Source organism: Heterodontus francisci, chromosome 26, assembly GCF_036365525.1.
Source record: "Heterodontus francisci isolate sHetFra1 chromosome 26, sHetFra1.hap1, whole genome shotgun sequence".
NCBI lineage: Eukaryota > Metazoa > Chordata > Chondrichthyes > Heterodontiformes > Heterodontidae > Heterodontus > Heterodontus francisci.
Window position 1 is genome coordinate 9962885 of NC_090396.1, and position 19715 is coordinate 9982599.

Here is a 19715-nt window from a genome sequence, read left to right on the forward strand (position 1 = left end):
TGATCTGCTGACTTCAGTGGATTGTCAGGATATGTCTGACTGCTCATATATAGAAATATATTTCAAATCATCTCGGGGTCCCATGGGTAAATGCAATGTCAGTCTCGTACTAAGGTCATGCAGATCAGAACTCCTATAGATCAGTTCCAAATCTGTGCTAAGTGAACTCAATCTATGCTGAGTGAACTTTACTGACCTTTGACTTAGTAGGGGTGGTGGTGGGGGGAGGGTGGTGCAGTGTTGGAAGCCAGTCATTTAAATCTATGCACTTTCCCAGAGGTAACTCAATATCTTTCTCCGTATCTCCACCAATAACTCAATATCCTTCCCTGTATCCCCACCAATAACTCAATATCCTTCCCTGTATCTCCACTAATAACTCAATATCCTTCTCTGTATCCACTAATAACTCAATATCCTTCTCAGTATCCCCACCAATAACTCAATATCTTTCACTTTATACCTGCCAATAACTGTATCCTTCCTTGTATCCCCACCAATAACTCAATATCCTTCTCTGTATCCCCACCAATAACTCAATATCCTTCCCTGTATCCCCACCAATAACTCAATATCCTTCCCTGTATCCCCACCAATAACTCAATATCCTTCCCTGTATCCCCACCAATAACTCAATATCCTTCCCTGTATCCCCACCAATAACTCAATATCCTTCCCTGTATCCCCACCAATAACTCAATATCCTTCCCTGTATCCCCACCAATAACTCAATATCCTTCCCTGTATCCCCACCAATAACTCAATATCCTTCCCTGTATCCCCACCAATAACTCAATATCCTTCTCTGTATCCACTAATAACTCAATGTCCTTCTCTGTATCCACTAATAACTCAATATCCTTCTCAGTATCCCCACCAATAACTCAATATCTTTCACTTTATACCTGCCAATAACTGTATCCTTCCTTGTATCCCCGCCAATAGCTCAATATCCTTCTCTGTATCTCCACCTATTAACAAAATATCCTTCTCTTTATACCCACCATTGTCACAACAATGCACCTCAGAAGAATGTCTCCTACTGCACCAGCAGTGTGACTTTTTTCATTTTCCACATTGGCCTTCAAAGAAGCCACAGCACAGAGAGAGACGATTCAACCCATTGAGTCTCTCCTGGTTCTCCCTGCTCTATCCCTTTATCCCTGAAAGTGTTTTTTTCCCTCAAGTGCTATCCCATTTCCTTTTGAAATCGTTCATTGTCGTCTCTTCCACCACCCTCATGGGCCACGACTTGCACCACTCGTGCTTAAAAAAAATCCTTCCTCACATCTCCCCTGCATCTCTTGCTCAAAACCTTAAATCTGTTTCCCTTAGTCCTTGTATCATTAGCTAATGGGAACAGTTTTTATTTGTCTACCTTATCTAAACCTGTCAGAATTTTGTACACCTCCATCAAATCTCCCCTCAACCTCCTTTGCTTAAAGGAGAACAACCCCAGTTTCTCCAACCTAACCTTGTAACTAAATTCCTTCTTCATTGAACTCATTCTGGTAAATTTCCTCTGCACCCTCTCAAGGACCCTCACATCCTTCCTAAAGTGTGGTGACCAGAATTGGATGCAATACTCTAGTTATGGTCTAACCCGAGCTTTATATAATGTCCCTGCTTTTGCACTCAATACCTCGATTTATGAAGCCCAAGATCTCATATGTTTTGCTAACTACTCTGTCAATATGTCCTGCCACCTTCAAAGATCAATGCTCATGAGCCCCTTGGTCCCTCTGCCCCTGCATGCTCTTTAGAACTGTATCATTTAGTCTATTTTGTCTCTCCCTAAACCTTCTGCCAAAATTCATCACATCCTATACTAATTTCCATCTGCCACTTGTCTGCCAGCCGATCTATGTCCTGTTGCAGTCCATTGGTATCATCCTCACTGTTTCCTCACCTTCATGTTTGGTGTTATTGGCAAATTTTGAAGTTTTGCTCTGTATTCCAATATCCAAGTCATTTATTCTTTTTTCTTCTTTGGCCTCCTTGTCTCAAGAGACAATGGGTAAGCGCCTAGAGATGGTCAGTGGTTTGTGGAGCAGTGCCTGGAGTGGCTATAAAGGCCATTCTCGAGTGCCAGACTCTTCCACAGGTGCTGCAGATAAAACTGGTTGTCGGGGCTGTTACACAGTTGGCTCTCCCCTTGCGCTTCTGTCTCTTTTCCTGCCAACTGCTAAGTCTCTTCGACTCGCCACACTTCAGCTCCACCTTTATGGCTGTCCGCCAGCTCTGGCGATCACTGGCAACTGACTCCCACAACTTGTGATCAATGTCACAGGACTTCATCGGCCAGTGGGTGTGATACCAGTGGCGAGCTCGCTGTACAATGTGTCTTTGGGGATCCTGCCACCTTCCATGCGGCTCACATGGCCAAGCCATCTCAAGCGCCGCTGACTCAGTAGTGTGTATAAGCTGGGGATGTTGGCCGCCTCGAGGAATTCTGTGTTGGAGATACGGTCCTGCCAGTTGATGCCAAGGATTCTCCGGAGGCAGCGAAGATGGAATGAATTGAGACGTCGCTCTTGGCTGACATACGTTGTCCAGGCCTCGCTGCCATACAGAAAGATACTGAGGACACAGGCCTGATACACTCGGACTTTTGTGTTCCGTGTCAGTGCGCCATTTTCCCACACTCTCTTGGCCAGTCTGGACATAGCAGTGGAAGTCTTTCCCTTGCGCTTGTTGATTTCTGCATCAAGAGACAGGTTACAGGTGATAGTTGAGCCTAGGTAGGTGAACTCTTGAACCACTTCCAGAGCGTGGTAGCCAATAGGAAAGGGGTCTGATGAGGCACCGTTATGCTGAATTGTGCCTTTCATATTGTCATGGAATGAGGTGATGATACTTAGTAGCTTTGGTGGACATCCGATCTTTGCCAGTAGTTTGAAGAGACCACGTCTGCTGATGAGGTCAAAGGCTTTGGTGAGATCTATGAAAGCAACGTAGAGGAGCATCTGTTGTTCGCGACATTTCTCCTGTAGCTGGCGAAGGGAGAACAGCATGTCAATGGTGGATCTCTCTGCTCAAAAGCCGCACTGTGCCTCAGGGTAGACACGCTCAGCAAGCTTCTGGAGCCTGTTTAAAACGACTCGAGCGAAGACTTTCCCCACTATGCTGAGCAGGGAGATTCCTCGGTAGTTGTTGCAGGCACCGCGGTCACCCTTGTTCTTATAGAGGGTGATGATATTGGCATCGCGCATGTCCTGTGGAACTGCTCCCTTATCCCTGCACAGGCAAAGCAGTTCATGGAGTGCTGAGAGTATACATTTATATATATCAAAAAAGCAGTGACCCTAGTACTGAACTTTGGGAACACCACTGTCTACCATCATCCAGTCTGAAAAACAAGCATTCACCATGATTTGCTGTTTTCTCTTCTTAAACCAATTTTTTTATCCAAGCTGACACTGACCCTGCTATTCCATGAGCCTCAAATTTCTTCACCAGCCTTTTATGTGCTACTTTGTCAAGCACTTTCTTAAAATCCATATAGGCAACATCTATTGTATTCCCTTCATCAAACCTTCAATTAGATTTGTCAAACATGATTTGATTTCTACAAATCCTTGCTGGCTAGCCTTAATTAACTCAAACCTCTCCAATTGCTTGTTGATTTTTTTCCCCCCTGATTATAGTTTCTAAAACCTTACCCACCACTGATGTTAAACTGACTGGCCTAGGAATGACCTTACGCTCTTTCTTGAATATAGGTGTCACATTTGCCACTCCCCAGTCCTTTTGTTTCTCCCCTGTATCTAGGGAAGATTGGAACATTGTGGCAAGTCCTTCTGTTATCTCCACTCCCACCTCCTTTCGCCAGCCTGGAGTGCAAGCTATCCGGACCAGATGGCTTAACCACTCTAAGCATAGCCAGCCTTTCCAGTACATCCTGCCTATCAATTTTCACCCCACCCATTATCACAACCATCTCTGCTTTTACCGATATTTTGTCAGCATCCTCTTCCTTAGTAAAAACTGATATAAAGTACTCATTAAGTATTCATTTAACCTTGTCCTCTGCATCTAAGCATATATCACTATCTTTGTCCCTAATATGGCCCCTTTCCTATCCTGAGTGGCGTGAAACAGGGCTGTGTTCTCGCACCTACACTGTTTGGGATTTTCTTCTCCCTGCTGCTCTCACATGCGTTCAAGTCTTCTGAAGAAGGAATTTTCTTCCACACAAGATCAGGTGGCAGGTTGTTCAACCGTGCCCGTCTAAGAGCGAAGACTAAAGTACGGAAAGTCCTCATCAGGGAACTCCTCCTTGCTGACGATGCTGCATTAACATCCCACACTGAAGAGTGTCTGCAGAGACTCATCGACAGGATTGCGGCTGCCTGCAATGAATTTGGCCTAACCATCAGCCTCAAGAAAATGAACATCATGGGACAGGACATCAGAAATGCTCCATCCATCAATATTGGCGACCACGCTCTGGAAGTGGTTCAAGAGTTCACCTACCTAGGCTCAACTATCACCAGTAACCTGTCTCTCGATGCAGAAATCAACAAGCGCATGGGAAAGGTTTCCACTGCTATGTCCAGACTGGCCAAGAGAGTGTGGGAAAATGGCGCACTGACACGGTACACAAAAGTCCGAGTGTATCAAGCCTGTGTCCTCAGTACCTTGCTCTACGGCAGCGAGGCCTGGACAACGTATGTCAGCCAAGAGTGACGTCTCAATTCATTGCATCTTCTCTGCTTCTGTAGAATTCTTGGCATCAGGTGGCAGGACCCTATCTCCAAGACAGAAGTCCTTGAGGCCGCCAACATCCCCAGCATATACACCCTACTGAGCCAGCGGCGCTTGAGATGGCTTGGCCATGTGAGCCGCATGGAAGATGGCAGGATCCCCAAGGACACACTGTACAGCGAGCTCGCCACTGGTATCAGACCCACCGGCCAACCATGTCTCCGCTTTAAAGACGTCTGTAAATGCGACATGAAGTCCTGTGACATTGATCACAAGTCGTGGGAGTCAGTTGCCAGCGTTCGCCAGAGCTGGCGGGCAGCCATAAAGGTGGGGCTGAAGAGTGGCGAGTTGAAGAGACTTAGCAGTTGGCAGGAAAAAAGACAGAAGCGCAAGGGGAGAGCCAACTGTGTAACAGCCCTGCCAACCAATTTTATCTGCAGCACCTGTGGAAGAGTCTGTCACTCTAGAATTGGCCTTTATAGCCACTCCAGGCACTGCTCCACAAACCACTGACCACCTCCAGGCTCTTACCCATTGTCTCCCGAGACAAGGAGGCCAACGAAGAAGAAAGAATATGGGCACTACCCTGCCTTTTACTACTCACTTATTACATGCCAGTAGAAGATTTTTGTGCTCCCTTTTATGTTAACTGCCATTCTATTCTCATATTCTTTGCCAATCTATTTTCCTCTTCACTTTCCCTCTCAACCTATTGTATTTGACCTGATTCTCACTTGAAGAATTCACCTGACATGCATCATGCAGCATTTTTTTGTGCCATCATATTCTCTATCTCCCTGGTCATCCAAGGAGCCCTGGCTTTGATTCGTTTATTTCATTCCTGTTGGAAAGTATCTAACCTGTACCCGAAACCTCTCCTCAAAGATCCATTGGTCCATTAGTTATTTTCCTGTCAAAATTTGGTTCCATTTTACCCTGGCTAAATCTGCTCTCATCCCATTGAAGTTAGCCCTCTTCCAATTTAGAAGTTCTACTTTAGATTGTTCCTTGCTCTTCTCCATTACTAATCTAAACCTTATTGTATAATGATCAGTCTTACCCAAGTGTTCCCCCATGGACTTCTGTTCCACTTGGTCCACCTCATTCCCCAGCACCAGATCCAGCAATGCCTCCTTCCTAGTTGGACCAAGAAGTTCTGAACATATTTCAGAAATTCCCATCCCTCCTTTCCCTTTACTTTAACATTATTCTAATTGATATTTGGGTACTTAAAGTCCCCCAGAATCACCACTCTAAAGTTCTTGCACATCTCTGTCATTTCCCTGCAGATTTTCTCCTCTCTATATATCTCTCTCTCACTATTTGGAGGCCTATAGAATACCCTCGGTAACATGATCACACCTTTGCCTCTCAATTCTAAGCAAATGGATTCTGTCTTTGCCCCGTCAAGGACATCCTCTCTTTCCAACACTACAATGTCTTCACTAATCAGTACTACCACCCCACCTCCCTTTTCACCTTCCCTAATCTTTCTGAATACTTTGTATCCTTGAATATTTAGCATCCAGTCCTTGCCATTATTAAGTCATGTTTCTGTTATTTTCACTGCATCACATTCTCGCTGTTTGTGCTTTTAACACACCAATCTTATTCACCACAATGTGTGCGTTTACATACATGCATTGTAAAACTGTCTTTATATTCCTCGTGGTCCTTCTTAGTCTGTTTCTATCCGATATGATACTACTTCCTTCTCCAGTACCTCCTTCTCAGTACTCTCACCCCTTTATGCACCCTATTGTTGTTTTCCAGTTCTATATGGTGGTGCCCATCCCCTGCCAATTTAGTTTAAATTGTCCCCAACTGCACGAGTGAACTTTCCTGCAAATACATTCATTGCAGTCCTGTTGAGGTGCACCCTGTCCCTTTTGAATAGGTGTGCTTCCTGCCCAGAACTGATCCCAATGTCCCAAGAATATGAACCCCTCCCTCCTACACCATGCTTCAAGCCACACATTGATCCTTCCTATCCTCCTAGTTCTACTTTCACTGGCACGTGGAACTGGGAGTAATCCAGAGATTACCATCTTCGAGGTCCTACTTTTTAACTTCCTCCCTAGCTCCTGAAAATCTGACCGTAGGACCTCAATACCCACTCTCTCTATGTTGTTGGACCCTACGTGTACCACAACTTCTGGTTCTTTCCCTTCCCCCTGTAGAATATTCTGCACCCTCTCCGTTATGTCCTTCACCCTGGCACACCAGGAAGGCAACACACCATGCAGGACTCTCAATGATAGTTACAGAAATGCATGTCTGTACCCTAACTATGGAGTCTTCCACAATGACTTCATTTCTTCTCTTTGCTGTTCCTCCCCAGTGCAGTCCCTTGGCCCAATGGTGCCATAGTCTGGACTGCACTCCATCAATGTGTTGTCACTCCAAGCAGTCTCCACTGCTGAGTATCAGTCTGAGAGTGGCACACACCCCAAAGACTTCTGCACCCCCTGCCTCTTCCTACTCTTCTGGATGGAAACCCATCTACTATCCTGAACTCTCTCATATGGGGTGGCCATATCCTGGAATCTAGAATCTTTCCGCCTTCCTCATGCTCCGCAGTGACTCCAGCTGCCCACATGCTCTGAAACCCCGAGGTTGAGCTCAAGCAGCTGGAGACACTTCCTACACACATGGTTCCCCCAAGACTCATGAAGTGTCCCAAAGTTCCCACATGTCACAGGAATTGCAAGCAACAGGTCTCAGGTGCCATTGATGATCTAACAAAAAAACACTGAGAATCTAGTTGGGGGTTTCTGATTGAGATTGCCATTTAACGCAAAATTAGAAGCATCTTCTACTGTCAGCGTGTGCCAATTGGGAACTGAATTGAGACTGCCAGGTCTCAGGATGTCAGACTGTGCCACCCGGCAAACTGAAAAGCTTCACATGGTGGTGTTTGCAGGGCCTTGCAAACGTTCAGATTGGGGACCCTAGAGTTTACTTGATAGACCTTTCACTGGATCTGCTTGAGGGACCTCCCTGCCATGATGGGATCGAGGTCCCCCAGTGACTGGCTTGGGCTCGATGTGTTACGTTTCATCCCAATGCCCAGAGGTGAAATTTTGGTGTCTAATCCAGTGCACTAACTATTCCAAGTGTGGCTTTGTATGTTTTTTGTACAGTTATAGCTTAGGAATCAGTGCCTTATTGGGAATTGGTTACTTTGTAAGCCTGAAATAAAGTTGATGTCCCAACATCTCTGTTTATTACCATCATTACTTACCTCCATGTTCATCCTGAGCAACTGCAAGGTAATATTCTAGATGCATTTATGATGGAGTTGCTCAGGAAGCAAATCAGTGAGACTGAGTGGCTTTGGGCCAAGGTATGAATGTGTAGAGTCTGTAACACAGGAAGCTAGAGCCGTTACCTTAAGGACAACAGATTTGTAAAGGACAGTGGTTGAGGCTTGTATTTTTATTATTTTTATGGCACGAGCGGTAACAAAGATATATTTTCATGAAAAACTGTATTCTGTTCATTCGTGTATCGCATGTATATTAAATAAGTTGGTTGGTTTACAATAGACCTTTTCTCACTATGGACAAAAGAGCAGAATTCAATGGGTGAGGTGAGAGTGACTGCCCTTGATATCAAGGCAGCATTTGACCGAGTATGGCATCAAGAAGCCCTAGCAAAACTGGAGTCAATGGAAATCTGGAATAACTCTCAACTGATTTGAGTCAAACTGAGCACAAAGGAAGATGGTTGTGGTTGTTGGAGGTCAATCATCTGAATCCCAGGACATCACTGTAGGAGTTCCTCAGGGTAGTGTCCGAGGCCCAACCATCTTCAGCTGCTTCATCAATGACTTTTCCTCCAGCATAAGGTCAGAAGTGGGGATCTTCGCTGAAGATTGTCCGATGTTCAGTACCATTCTCAACTCCTCAGATACTGAAGCAGCCCGTGTCCATATGCAGCAAGACTTGGACAACGTTCAGTCTTGGGCTGATAAGTGGTAAGTAACATTCGCACCACACAAGTGCCAGGCAATGACGATTTCCAATAAGAGAGAATCTAACCATCTCCCCTTGACATTCAATGGCGTTATCATCGCTGAATCCCCCACTATCAACATCCTGGGAGGTTACCATTGATCAGCTACTGAACTGAAAAGCCACATAAATGCTGTGGCTACAAGAATAGGTCAGAGACTGGGAATTCTGCAGCGAGTAACCCACCTCCTGACTCCCCAATGCCTGTCCACCGTCTACAATGCACAAGTCAGGAGTGTGATGGAACATTCTCCAATTGCCCGGACGAGTGTGTCTCCAACAACACTCAGAAAGATTGACACCATGCAGACAAAGCAGTCCGCTTGATTGGCACCCCATCCACCATCTTCAACATTCACTCCCCCTACCACCGACGCACAGTGGCAGCAGTGTGTACCATCTACAAGATGCACTGCAGCAACGCACCAAGGCTCCTTAGACAGCACCTTCCAAAGCCATGAACTCTACCACCTAGAAGAACAAGGGCAGCAAATGAAAACAAGAAATGCTAGCAATACCCAGCAGGTCTGGCAGCATCTGGAGAGAGAAGCAGAGTTAATGTTTCAGATCAGTGACCGTTCTTCAGAACTGACAAATATTAAAAATGTGAAAGATTTTAAGCAAGTAAAGCGGGGGTGGGGCAAGAGATAACAAAAGAGAAGGTGTTGATAGGACAAGGTCACAGAGTCAACTGATCAGAAGGTCATGGAACAAAGGCAAACGGTATGTTGATGGTCTGCTGAAAGACCAAGCGGTAGTACAGAGAGGGTGTGAATTGATTGTAAAACGCAAAGCACACCAAACACAAACATTAAATTTGAAAAAAACAGAAACAGTGGGTAGGTGCAAAAGAAACAAACTAACCAAACTAAAATAAAATAACCAAATAAAAAGAAAAATGAAAAAATAACTAAACATAAAAAGGGGGGGGGGGGGGGCGCGCGTCATGCTCTGAAATTATTGAGCTCAATGTTCAGTCCGACAGGCTGTAGTGTGCCTAATTAGTAAATGAGATGCTGTTCCTCGAGCTTGCGTTGATGTTCACTGGAACACTGCAGCAATGGGATCACTTTACTTGTTTAAAATCTTTTACCATTTCTAATATTTGCCAGTTCTGAAGAAGGGTCACTGACCTGAAACGTTAACTCTGCTTCTCTCTCCACAGATGCTGAGTATGTCCAGCATTTCTTGTTTTTATTTCAGATTTCCAGCATCTGCAATATTTTCCTTTTATTTAAGAGTAGCAAATATGTGGGAACACCACCACCTGCAAGTTCCCCTTCAAGGTCACACACCATCCTGACTTGGAACTATATCGCCGTTCCTTCACTGTCGCTGGGTCAAAATCCTGGAAACCCCTCCCCATCAACACTGTTGATCTACCTACACCTCAAGGACTGCAGCGGTTCAAGAAGACAGCTCACTACCACCTTCTCGAGGGCAATAAATGCCGGTCTAGCCAGCGACACCCACATCCCATGAAACAAATAATTTAAAAAACCTATATAGTGCTTTTTGTATTGAATGGCGGTGCAGGCTCGAAGGGCCGAAGGGCCTACTCCTGTTCCTATTTTTCTATGTTTTCAGTCTGCCTTCCAAAGGGACAGGGAATGTACGTGATGACATGTGCGAGATCTGCCACATGTAACAAGGTATATGTTATCGCTGGAGCACAATAGCATTTACTTAGATAGTGAGCAGTAAAGTTGTGCTCCAGAAAACAGAGAACAAGATGTTGTGACTTGCAACGCTATGTAAATAAATAACTCTGATATACATTTTACCAAGCCCATTTGTATTTTGTCTAGGGCACCACGGGAAGCCCCAAAGGAGTTACCCTTACCCACCATAACATTGTCAACAATGCCCGTTTCATAGGCTACAGGATGGGCTACAGTTGGCGGGTGAGTTTATAGATGCTAGTTACATTAAATTTCCTTCACTGATAATGTCTCATTTGCAAACATTTTTTCTAACCTTTTTACATTTTTAAATGCATCAAACCTCAAACAGGAAGTTGACAGTTCCTGAATTAGAAGGTCATACTGAGTTATTGGGAGGGAATGTGGGGGGTGGGGGATGTTGGGGTAGCGGCGATTGGCTGCTTGACTGAGAATATGTTGAAACATGGGCAACTGCAATCCCCTGGGGCTTTGCTTGATTGCCTTGGAGAGCTGGAGTGGGATTATTTTTAATTTTCTCTGGATATAAGCATGCCTGGAAAGCACAGCCCATCCCTACTTGCGCTTAACTGAGTGACTCATTAGGCTGCTTCAGAGGGCAATTATGAGTCAATGACCTTGGTGTGGGTTTGGAATCACCAGATAGGCCCAAACTGCTTAAGGACAGCAGGTTTACGTCCTTAAAGGACACCACTCCACCAGTTGGGTTTTTTTATGACAGCCTGACAGCTTTCATGGTCACTTTCACTGACACCAGCTTTGTATTTTGAGATTTTTTTAAAAGATGGAATTCAATTCTCAAACTGCCATGATGGGAGTTATACTCATCTTTTTAAGATTATTAATCTCTGGATTACTAGCCTCCTAATTACACAAAACACCTGCCGTTTCCCAGTTTCTCTTAAATTGACTGTAGGTTTGTCCGATTTTTGCAGCTCCTGCGATTTAGAAGTTGGATGCTGCTTGGAGTATGAGGTTGTACCAGGTTACAAACCTCCTGAACCCCGCACTAATTTCCTCACCAAGATGTCCTCCTCTCTTAGCCATAGCATCAGATAACTCCTTGTCTTCCATAGATTCAACCATTCATATCCCCCCAGCACTGTGATCACCAATGTTTCTGCCCTCCTACTATCCCTGTATCCCGCTTTTCATATAAAATATTTTTACCCGCATGGCTTCTGTGACTGGAAGGCACTGCAAAGAATTTTTATTCTCTTTTCACCTGATTTGACCCCTTCAATTTAAATTTGTTACTTCAGTTATTTTCAAGATCTATGTGGGTGGTCTATCTCTCTGAGATTGATGACGGTCCCTGGGTGGAGTTGATTGGGATATTTAGGAATGCAAGTAATGTATCTCAAAACAGGATATCCAGCATGAGCATGTTTTATGTTATATTTTTCAACATTAAAGTCCGTCTGCCATTCCTATCCTACTCCCGATGCCTCTGAATGATGTGCATGTCTTTGGACTATTCCAAGCTCTGGCTGGCATCTCCCCACTTCACTGCATTCCTTTTGCTGCTTGTCCTTGTATTGTTGGCAGTCTAACAGTTACCATAGTAACAAAAGCTCCTCCAATAGGTCAAATAGCTGACGCAGAGATGGAAAGTTTAAGGGTCAACCCCTATTCCATATCGAGATAGATAGTCTCTGACTGGGTTCATTGGGGTGCTGCCATGGGTGGGTTCTATAGAGAGACTGCCATTGGTTTCTGCCCATGGGCTAGAGGGCAGACTGTCACTTTCCATGTTAACTGCTTGAAGGTTTGTGAGTGTGAATTGCCCTCAGGTGCGTGCACACAGTCACATGATCAGCTAGAGGAATGGTCATTTAATGAAGTTCCATTGGTTCTCAGTGAACAGAGCACCTGAGACCCAGCAAGAGTCACCATCTTGACCAGAGGAGAGGAGAACATGAGCAGAAAAAAATATATTAACAAATTCTCTTGTTGCTTTTTCTCTCTGTTACTTATAGAGTCCACGGATTTGTGCGCCAGTGCCCCTCTTTCACTGCTTTGGGTCTGTGGGAGTCACTCTGACCACGATCATGTATGGGTGCCTGGCGGTTTTTCCCTCTCTGAGTTTTGAGGGACGTGCAGCTCTTGAAGCAGTCCAGACTGAAAGGTACAACCGCAGTCGCTATCGGAGAGAACAAAAAGAGTGTCGGAGAGGCCTACTGTGACTGGGCACCTGGGCATTACTGGACGTGACTGAATACAACCAAATAACACCGCAGTATAGACCAATGCCAACATATTGGAGCCTGGTGGTTGCCATAGTAAAAATATTGTACTGGGGTATCGATAAGCTAATCATAGATTTCCCACTAAACGACAGTGTCACTCAGACAGGTGCAAAGGTGGCTGATGTTTTTAGTTTAGTGATACAGCACTGAAACAGGCCCTTCGGCCCACCGAGTCTGTGCCGACCATCAACCACCCATTTATATTAATCCTACACTAATTCCATATTCCTGCCACATCCCCACCTGTCCCTATATTTCCCTACCACCTACCTATACTAGGGGCAATTGCTAATGGCCAATTTACCTATCAACCTGCAAGTCTTTGGCTTGTGGGAGGAAACCGGAGCACCCGGAGGAAACTCACGCAGACACAGGAAGAACTTGCAAACTCCACACAGGCAGTACCCAGAATTGAAGTAATGCTTATGCTGCTTGGAGTTGAAACACGCTAATGGGACAGTGTAGAGGGAGCTCTGTTTCCAACCTATTTTTTTTCTCTAAACAGATAAATAAACCAAAAACTCAAATTAAATGCCATTCTTGGCGCTGACGATGTACTCCAGTCCCTGCGGTGCCCACCGGTCGCGGAAGGCCTCAAGCGTACCGGCAGACAACGCATGCTCCTTCTCCAGGGACACCAGGGCGCGAATGTAACCGCGGAAGAGGGGCAAGCAATCGGGGAGGACGGACCCCCCGACCACCAGCTGCCTGGACCTGTGAATTGCCACCTTGGCCAGGCCCAGGAGCAGACCGACGAGGAGATCCTCCTCCCGGCCCATGCTCCTCCTCTCTGGGTGCCCAAAGATCAGGAGCGTGGGACTGAAGTGCAGCCAGAATTTGAGGAGCAGCCCCTTCAGATACTCAAAGAGGGGCTGCAACCTCACACACTCCGTATATACATGGAACACGGACTCGTCCAGGCCGCAGAAGGTACAGACGGCCTGGGAGTCTGTGAACCTACTTAAAAGTCTATTGCATGGGACTGCCCTGTGCAACACCCTCCATCCCAGGTCCCCGATGTAAAGGGGGAAGACTCCCGCGTAGAGAGACCGCCATCGGGGTTTCCCCTTGCCACCAGATGGCAACGCGGACCGCCAGGGCGTGTCCGGCCAGCTGACGAGGGCGAGGAAGTGAAGAGTATGCAGGAGCTGCCCATACAGGAAACCCCTCCGCGCCGATTGGAATGGCACGGGGGGCATTTCCGAGAGGCGGCTCGGGTTGTGCAGGACTGGCTGCCGAGGAGGGTTTCGGTGCCTGGGTCCAATGAGCAGTTCCGGCCGAGCAACCGTCGCTCGGCCGGGAGCTCTCAGCTCTCCCGAGCCCCCTCGCCACCCGCAGTGAGGGCCGTCCCGGGGGCTTCGACTACTCTTCCGCCTGCCGTTCCGTCCCCAGAGTCAGTCGCCCGGACAGCCGAGGCACTCCTCCGCTGGTGGGGGAGCGCCCTGACTGGAGGCGACCATGTTCCAGACTCGGAATAGATCCCGGTAAAAGACAGGCAACTCCCTCAGAGAGTCGTGGTTAACGGACTCCACCCGGAGCTGCCTGTCATCTTGAAGGCAGTGACACTGGCGGAAAAAATACATCGCCAGTGCGCACCATCTGGGAGGACGATCGACGTACAGGTATCTCTGCAGGGACTGAAGGCGGAGAGTCGCAGCCTGGGTGCGGAAGCACACCAGTGACTGGCCGCCCTACTCGATCGGGAGGCTCAGGACCGCGCCAGAGACCCAGTGTTTCCTCTTGCCCCAAAAGAAATCGATAAGTTTCTTCTGGATCTTGGTGGCGAATGCAGGGGGCGGGGCCAAAGTGACCAACCGGTACCACAGCATCGAGGCCACCTGTTGGTTTATTACCAGCGCAAGGCCCCTGTAGGAAAGCACTCGGAGTCATCCTGTCCAGCACCCCAACCAAGTGCTGACCTTCGCCTCCAACACCTGCCAGTTTACCGGACAGGCTTCCTCAGTGGGGCTAAGGTGGACTCCCAGATAGAAGAGGTGCGTGGTGCTCCACGCAAAAGGTGTCATTTCCTCCGGCAGGGAGTCCACCTGCCACTGACCCACCAGGAGTCCAGCATATTTCTCCCAATTGATCCTCGCGGAGGACGCAGCAGAAAAGGTCTGCTGGCAGTCGCGCAGTTGACTTGATCCCGCATGTCAACGGGATCTGTGACCGCGAGGAGCATGTCGTCGGCGTAAGCCGAGAGGACGACCTACATGGCCGGCTCGCGCAGAGCCAATCCCGTCAACCTCCTGCGAAGCAGGCACAGGAACGGCTCCATGCAGATGGTATACAATTGGCCGGACATGGGGCATCCCTGACGCACTCCTCTCCCAAAGCGAAGGGGCGCCGTCAAGGACCCGTTAACTTTGACTAGGCACTCTGCGGCGGCGTATAAAAGTCGGACCCGGGTCACAAAATGCGGCCCGAGTCCGAAAGCGCGCAGAGTCCCGAAAAGGTAATCGTGATCCACCCTGTCGAACGCCTTCTCCTGATCGAGGGAGAGAAAGGCGACCGACTGACCAGTCCTCTGGGAAAGATGGATCAGGTCCCGGACCAGGTGGACGTTGTCCTGGATGGACCGGCCCGGGACCGTGTAGGACTGGTCGGGATGGATCATGTGGGCCAGCACGGAGCCCAGGCGGGTAGACATAACCCGGGCAAAGAGCTTATAATCCGTGCTGAGGAGGGAGACCGGACGCCAGTTTTTAAGCAGGCGGAGATCGCCCCTCTTCGGCAGCAGGACGATGACCGCCCTGCGCCACGAGAGGGGCATCTCCCCGGTCGCCAGGCTTTCCCCCAGGACCCACGCGTAATCGTCCCCCAGGACGTCCCAGAACGCCCTGAGGAACTCCACGGGCAACCCATCCAGCCCTGGGGATTTGCCCCTTGAGAGCTGGTGGAGGGCGCCAGTCAGCTCCACCAACGTGAGCGGAGCCTCCAATCTTTCGGCGCCCTCCGAGCTGACCTGCGGCAGGTCCACCCACAAAACTTTGCGCGCATCCTCGCTGGACGGATCCGGAGAGAACAACGCACTGTAATAAGTACGGACCAGGAGGCCCATTCCCTCCGGATCCGTGATGGAGGATCCGTCGTCGGCAAGCAGCTCAACGAGCTGCTTACGGACCCCCCGCCATTTTTCCAGCGAGTAGAAGAAGGGAGAGGCGCGGTCCAAATCTTCCAGGATCTGGATCCGCGACCTCACGTACGCGCCTCGGGACCCTATAAGCTGCAGGTCCCTCAGCGCGCCCTTCTTCTCTTTGTACGCCTGCCACAGGGCCGGGTCCACGACGGCATGACCGAGGCGGGACTCCAAGTCGAGCACCTCCCTCTCAAGGCGCCCGATCTCGGCTTCCCGCCTCTTGGTCGACCCCTTCGCGTACTCCTGACAGAAGACGCGGATGTGAGTCTTGCCCACATCCCACCATAGCCTCAAGGAGGGGAAGCCCCCCCGCTTCCTTCTCCAGTCAGCCCAGAATCGACAGAACGAGTCCCGAAATCGCTCGTCCTCCAGCAGCCGGTTGTTAAAGTGCCAGTACGCGGACCCCGCCCGCGTGCAGAGCGGAGTGAACTCCGCCCACACCAGGCGATGGTCCGAACACGGCACCAGCCGCATGGAGGCCGCCGAGACGCGGGAGGCGTACGCCTGCGAAATGTAGAGGCGGTCGATTCGCGACCCTCCTCCTCCAGAACTCCACGTGAAGGCGCTGGAGTCGGGATGGAGATTCCGCCAGACGTCCACCAAGTTAAGGGAGCTGATCAGTCCCCTCAACTTCTCCACCGACGCTTGGCCGCGCTGGGGACCGGAACGATCCCCCACCTCGAGGGTGCAGTTAAAATCCCCCCCGAGGATGATGCACTCGCCGCTATCGATGGAGCTCAAGAGAGCGGACACTTCTTCAAAGAAGTGCACTTGCAACACGCCAGGTCTGGGTGCGTACACGTTCACAAAGTGAAGCGGCACGCTACCCAGGCGAACGGCGAGGTGGAGCAAGCGGCCCGGCACGAGCTCCTTGACCCCCAAGATCTCCGGCTGAAAAGTCGGGGCCAACAAGATAGCCACCCCACTGGAAATAGCGGTGAGGTGACTCATGTAGACCCCACCCTGCCACTCCAGGAGCCAGGTGGCTTCGTCTCCCGGAACGGTGTGGGTTTCCTGCAGAAAGCTCACCGCGTATCTCCCTTCCCTAAGGACTGAGAGATTGTGAAATCTGCGGTGAGACCCCCTGCTGCCGTTGATGTTGAGGCTGGCTATGGTTATCTTCATGTCAAAGGTACTTAAAACCCGTCACCAACAGCTCACTGTGAGGAGGGAGTGGAAGTGCACCTGGCCTTCCACTCCCCCAGCAACCCATTGAGGAACACATTAAAACGGCGCCTCTCAACCAGTTTCACACCCGCGCGCTTGCCCGTTATCTTCAGGGCAGCACGGACGGACTGGATGATCAGCGCCAGATTCGACCAACGGCCGAGGGCCAGCTGAACTTTATTGCGGCAGCCCCTGCAAACTGCGAGGAAATCCCGGAGTTCCGCCGTGGGGATGAGAGGAGATTCGGTGGGAGGCACGAGGGACTCCACCACCTCACTGGCGATGGAATCAAGATCATCCTTCGTGCCCCCCACCGAATCCCCATCCTCCTCCGGGTCATCACCGCCAGCGGCCGACACGCCCACCGCACACTGTGGGGCGGACGTCCCGGCCGTGCCAGCTGGTCCCGCCTCCGTCGCGATCCCACCCCCAGGATCGATGGTGGAGGAGTCCTCTCTGGGTTCTATTGTGAAACTGGAGCCTGTAGGCACCAGCAGTTCAGGACCCCCGTCCACCTCCGTCCCCAGGGCAATGAGTGGTCCAGGGGAGACAGAAGTTCCCGAGTCCGGAAAACCAGGCGGAGCCGAGACTGGAGGCGGAGGGAGGAGGCTATCTCCCGCTCCGCCAGCACCCACAGGCCCAGCAGATGGGGCAGCATTTTCGGTTATAACCGGGTCGGGTGTCTCTAGGTTGGTGGTGGACTCCGGCTGGGAGGGCCGACCCTCTGGGGCCTCGCCCTCCCCTTCACTCAGGGCACCCGACCCAGTAGCAGTGGCAGAATGGGCGGAGTCCCCAGGCTCCCCCACCACAAGCAGGGCCCCACTTACTCCTTCAGGAGGGGCCTCATATACCAGGGCCTTCCCCTCCCCTCCATCCTGAGGAATAGGGAGCTCCTGCCCGGACTTTGTAGCCTTGGTGGTAGCAGTAGGGGAAACCTGGGGACCCGAGCCAGGAGACAGCTCCCCTCCAACAGATGGGCACCTCAGGGCCCTGTGCTATTTCTGTGGAGGGGTGCCTTCTCCTCTTTTTCCCACTAGGGCGCGGAGGCTCAGAGACCTCCATGTCATCAGAGGCCTCCGCACCCTTTTTTTCCTCTTTAGTCACCCTGGGCCTGAGCCCAGCCCTGGGACAGGTGGATTCCATAGGAATGGGCTTTGGGCTGAGCTCAGGCTCGGGTTGAGTCAAAGTGTCCAGGGGACGCGCCTCATGATGTTTCTTTTTTCCCCGCGTCTTCCTTCTGCTCGGACGGACGCTCCCCTCCCTGCCGGAGGCTGTGAAAACCACAGCCTCCGGAACCGACTGAGCGGCGTCTATTGGATGTGTGGGGGGAGTGGGAGGAGGTGCTGTGGAACCACTCTGGGCCGCCGAGGTGGAGCTGGCGGCCGGGAGGTTGGGGCAGTTCTTACGAACATGCCCCACCCCCTTGCAGACGTGGCACCGCGCCCCATCCGAGGTCCAGAAGACGCGGTAGGCCGTCCCCTGAAACTCTATACTGAAGTGGCCCTCCAAGACCTCCTCCCGCGCCAGCTGCATGAATAGCTGGCGGCGTAAGGAGTACACATGTTGGAGGCTGTGCTCCCGAAGACCGAGCGGGACTGGGGTGATCCCTGACCTCACCTCCCCCAGATGGTGCAGGTGGGGGAGGAGGAGCTCATCAGGAATGAAAGGTGGGACATTTGACAAGGTTACCCGATGTGCAGTGGCCCCCAGAGGGTCCACTGGCAGGAAAACCCCACCCACTGTGAGCCCCGTACTTAGGGCAAGGGACACAGCCCGCTCAGTCTTCAGGAAGAACACAGTCTTCCCATACATCTTTGAGGCTGCAAAAATGGCCGAGGGGCCGACAACCACGGCCATTGCCTTAACACAAGCCTCAATAGTCATATTAGGATGAGTGTAACTCTTCACCCCATGCTTTGATGTTTAGATTTTAAATGGTGACGGGGCCACAGGAGCAGCTGTCGCAGCTGCTGCAGCATAGGAGGGCCCCACCACCGGAGAGGACTGAGAAGTCATGGGGTAGAAGAGTTACAGGCACTTTGCTGAGAGAAAAAAAGAGCAAATACAATCAATCAAAAAAGCAACATTTAGAGGATGTAGCACAGGGGAAGAGGCTGAGGGAGAAGAAGGCCAGGAGGAATCAGTCTTTGTTGGTATTTTAAAGAAGTCTTGTAGCTGGTCTTCCAGTTGGGAGGGTGGGTGATGTCTTCACCTGGGTCAGCTGTAAGCTGCCAAGGCACACGCCTCCTTCGATGTTCAGATAAGAGAAAAGAGAAGTCTCTTCACCTGGGCAGCTCCAGCTGTCCCAGGCTTAGTAGTTGGGGTGGGGAAGGAGCTCCCTATCCAAAGATGTTAAACACAGGAGCTCCCAATTGAACAATGCAGCCCCACCCAAGGTCTTCAGGTCTCTTCTTTCCCCACCCCCAACAATCAATGAAAAAGACTTCAGGATAAAACAAACTCACAAAAGAGCTTCTAGTTCTCTGCCTTCCTTCCTTTGTTGAAATTTGGAACAAACTTTTGTTTCAGTTTGAATCTCCCTCTTGCAGCAGTCACACAGCCTGCAGCCTCCAACCTGTGCACACAGCCACAGTCAGCTGCACCTTGTTGATGCACTCAGGCTCCCAAATCAGAGAGCAGCCAATCCCAGTGCTGTACCTGTCCTGGGAGTGTTTGATGGGAGTGTCGAGGGAGATTTACTCTGTATCTCACCCTGTGCTGTACCTGTCCCCAAGCCTGCATGAAAGCCATCTGG

General features: G+C 49.9%; 1 protein-coding gene across 1 annotated transcript in view; it reads left to right on the forward strand.

Annotated features, from left to right (window-relative positions):
- acsf2 (acyl-CoA synthetase family member 2) overlaps positions 1 to 19715 on the forward strand; it is a 358345-nt gene that overhangs the window by 78970 nt on the left and 259660 nt on the right. The window contains exons 7-8 of the mRNA XM_068057776.1: positions 10532 to 10627; positions 12385 to 12533. Coding sequence (XP_067913877.1) covers positions 10532 to 10627; positions 12385 to 12533 — 245 coding nt within the window. The remainder of the gene's footprint in view (positions 1 to 10531; positions 10628 to 12384; positions 12534 to 19715) is intronic.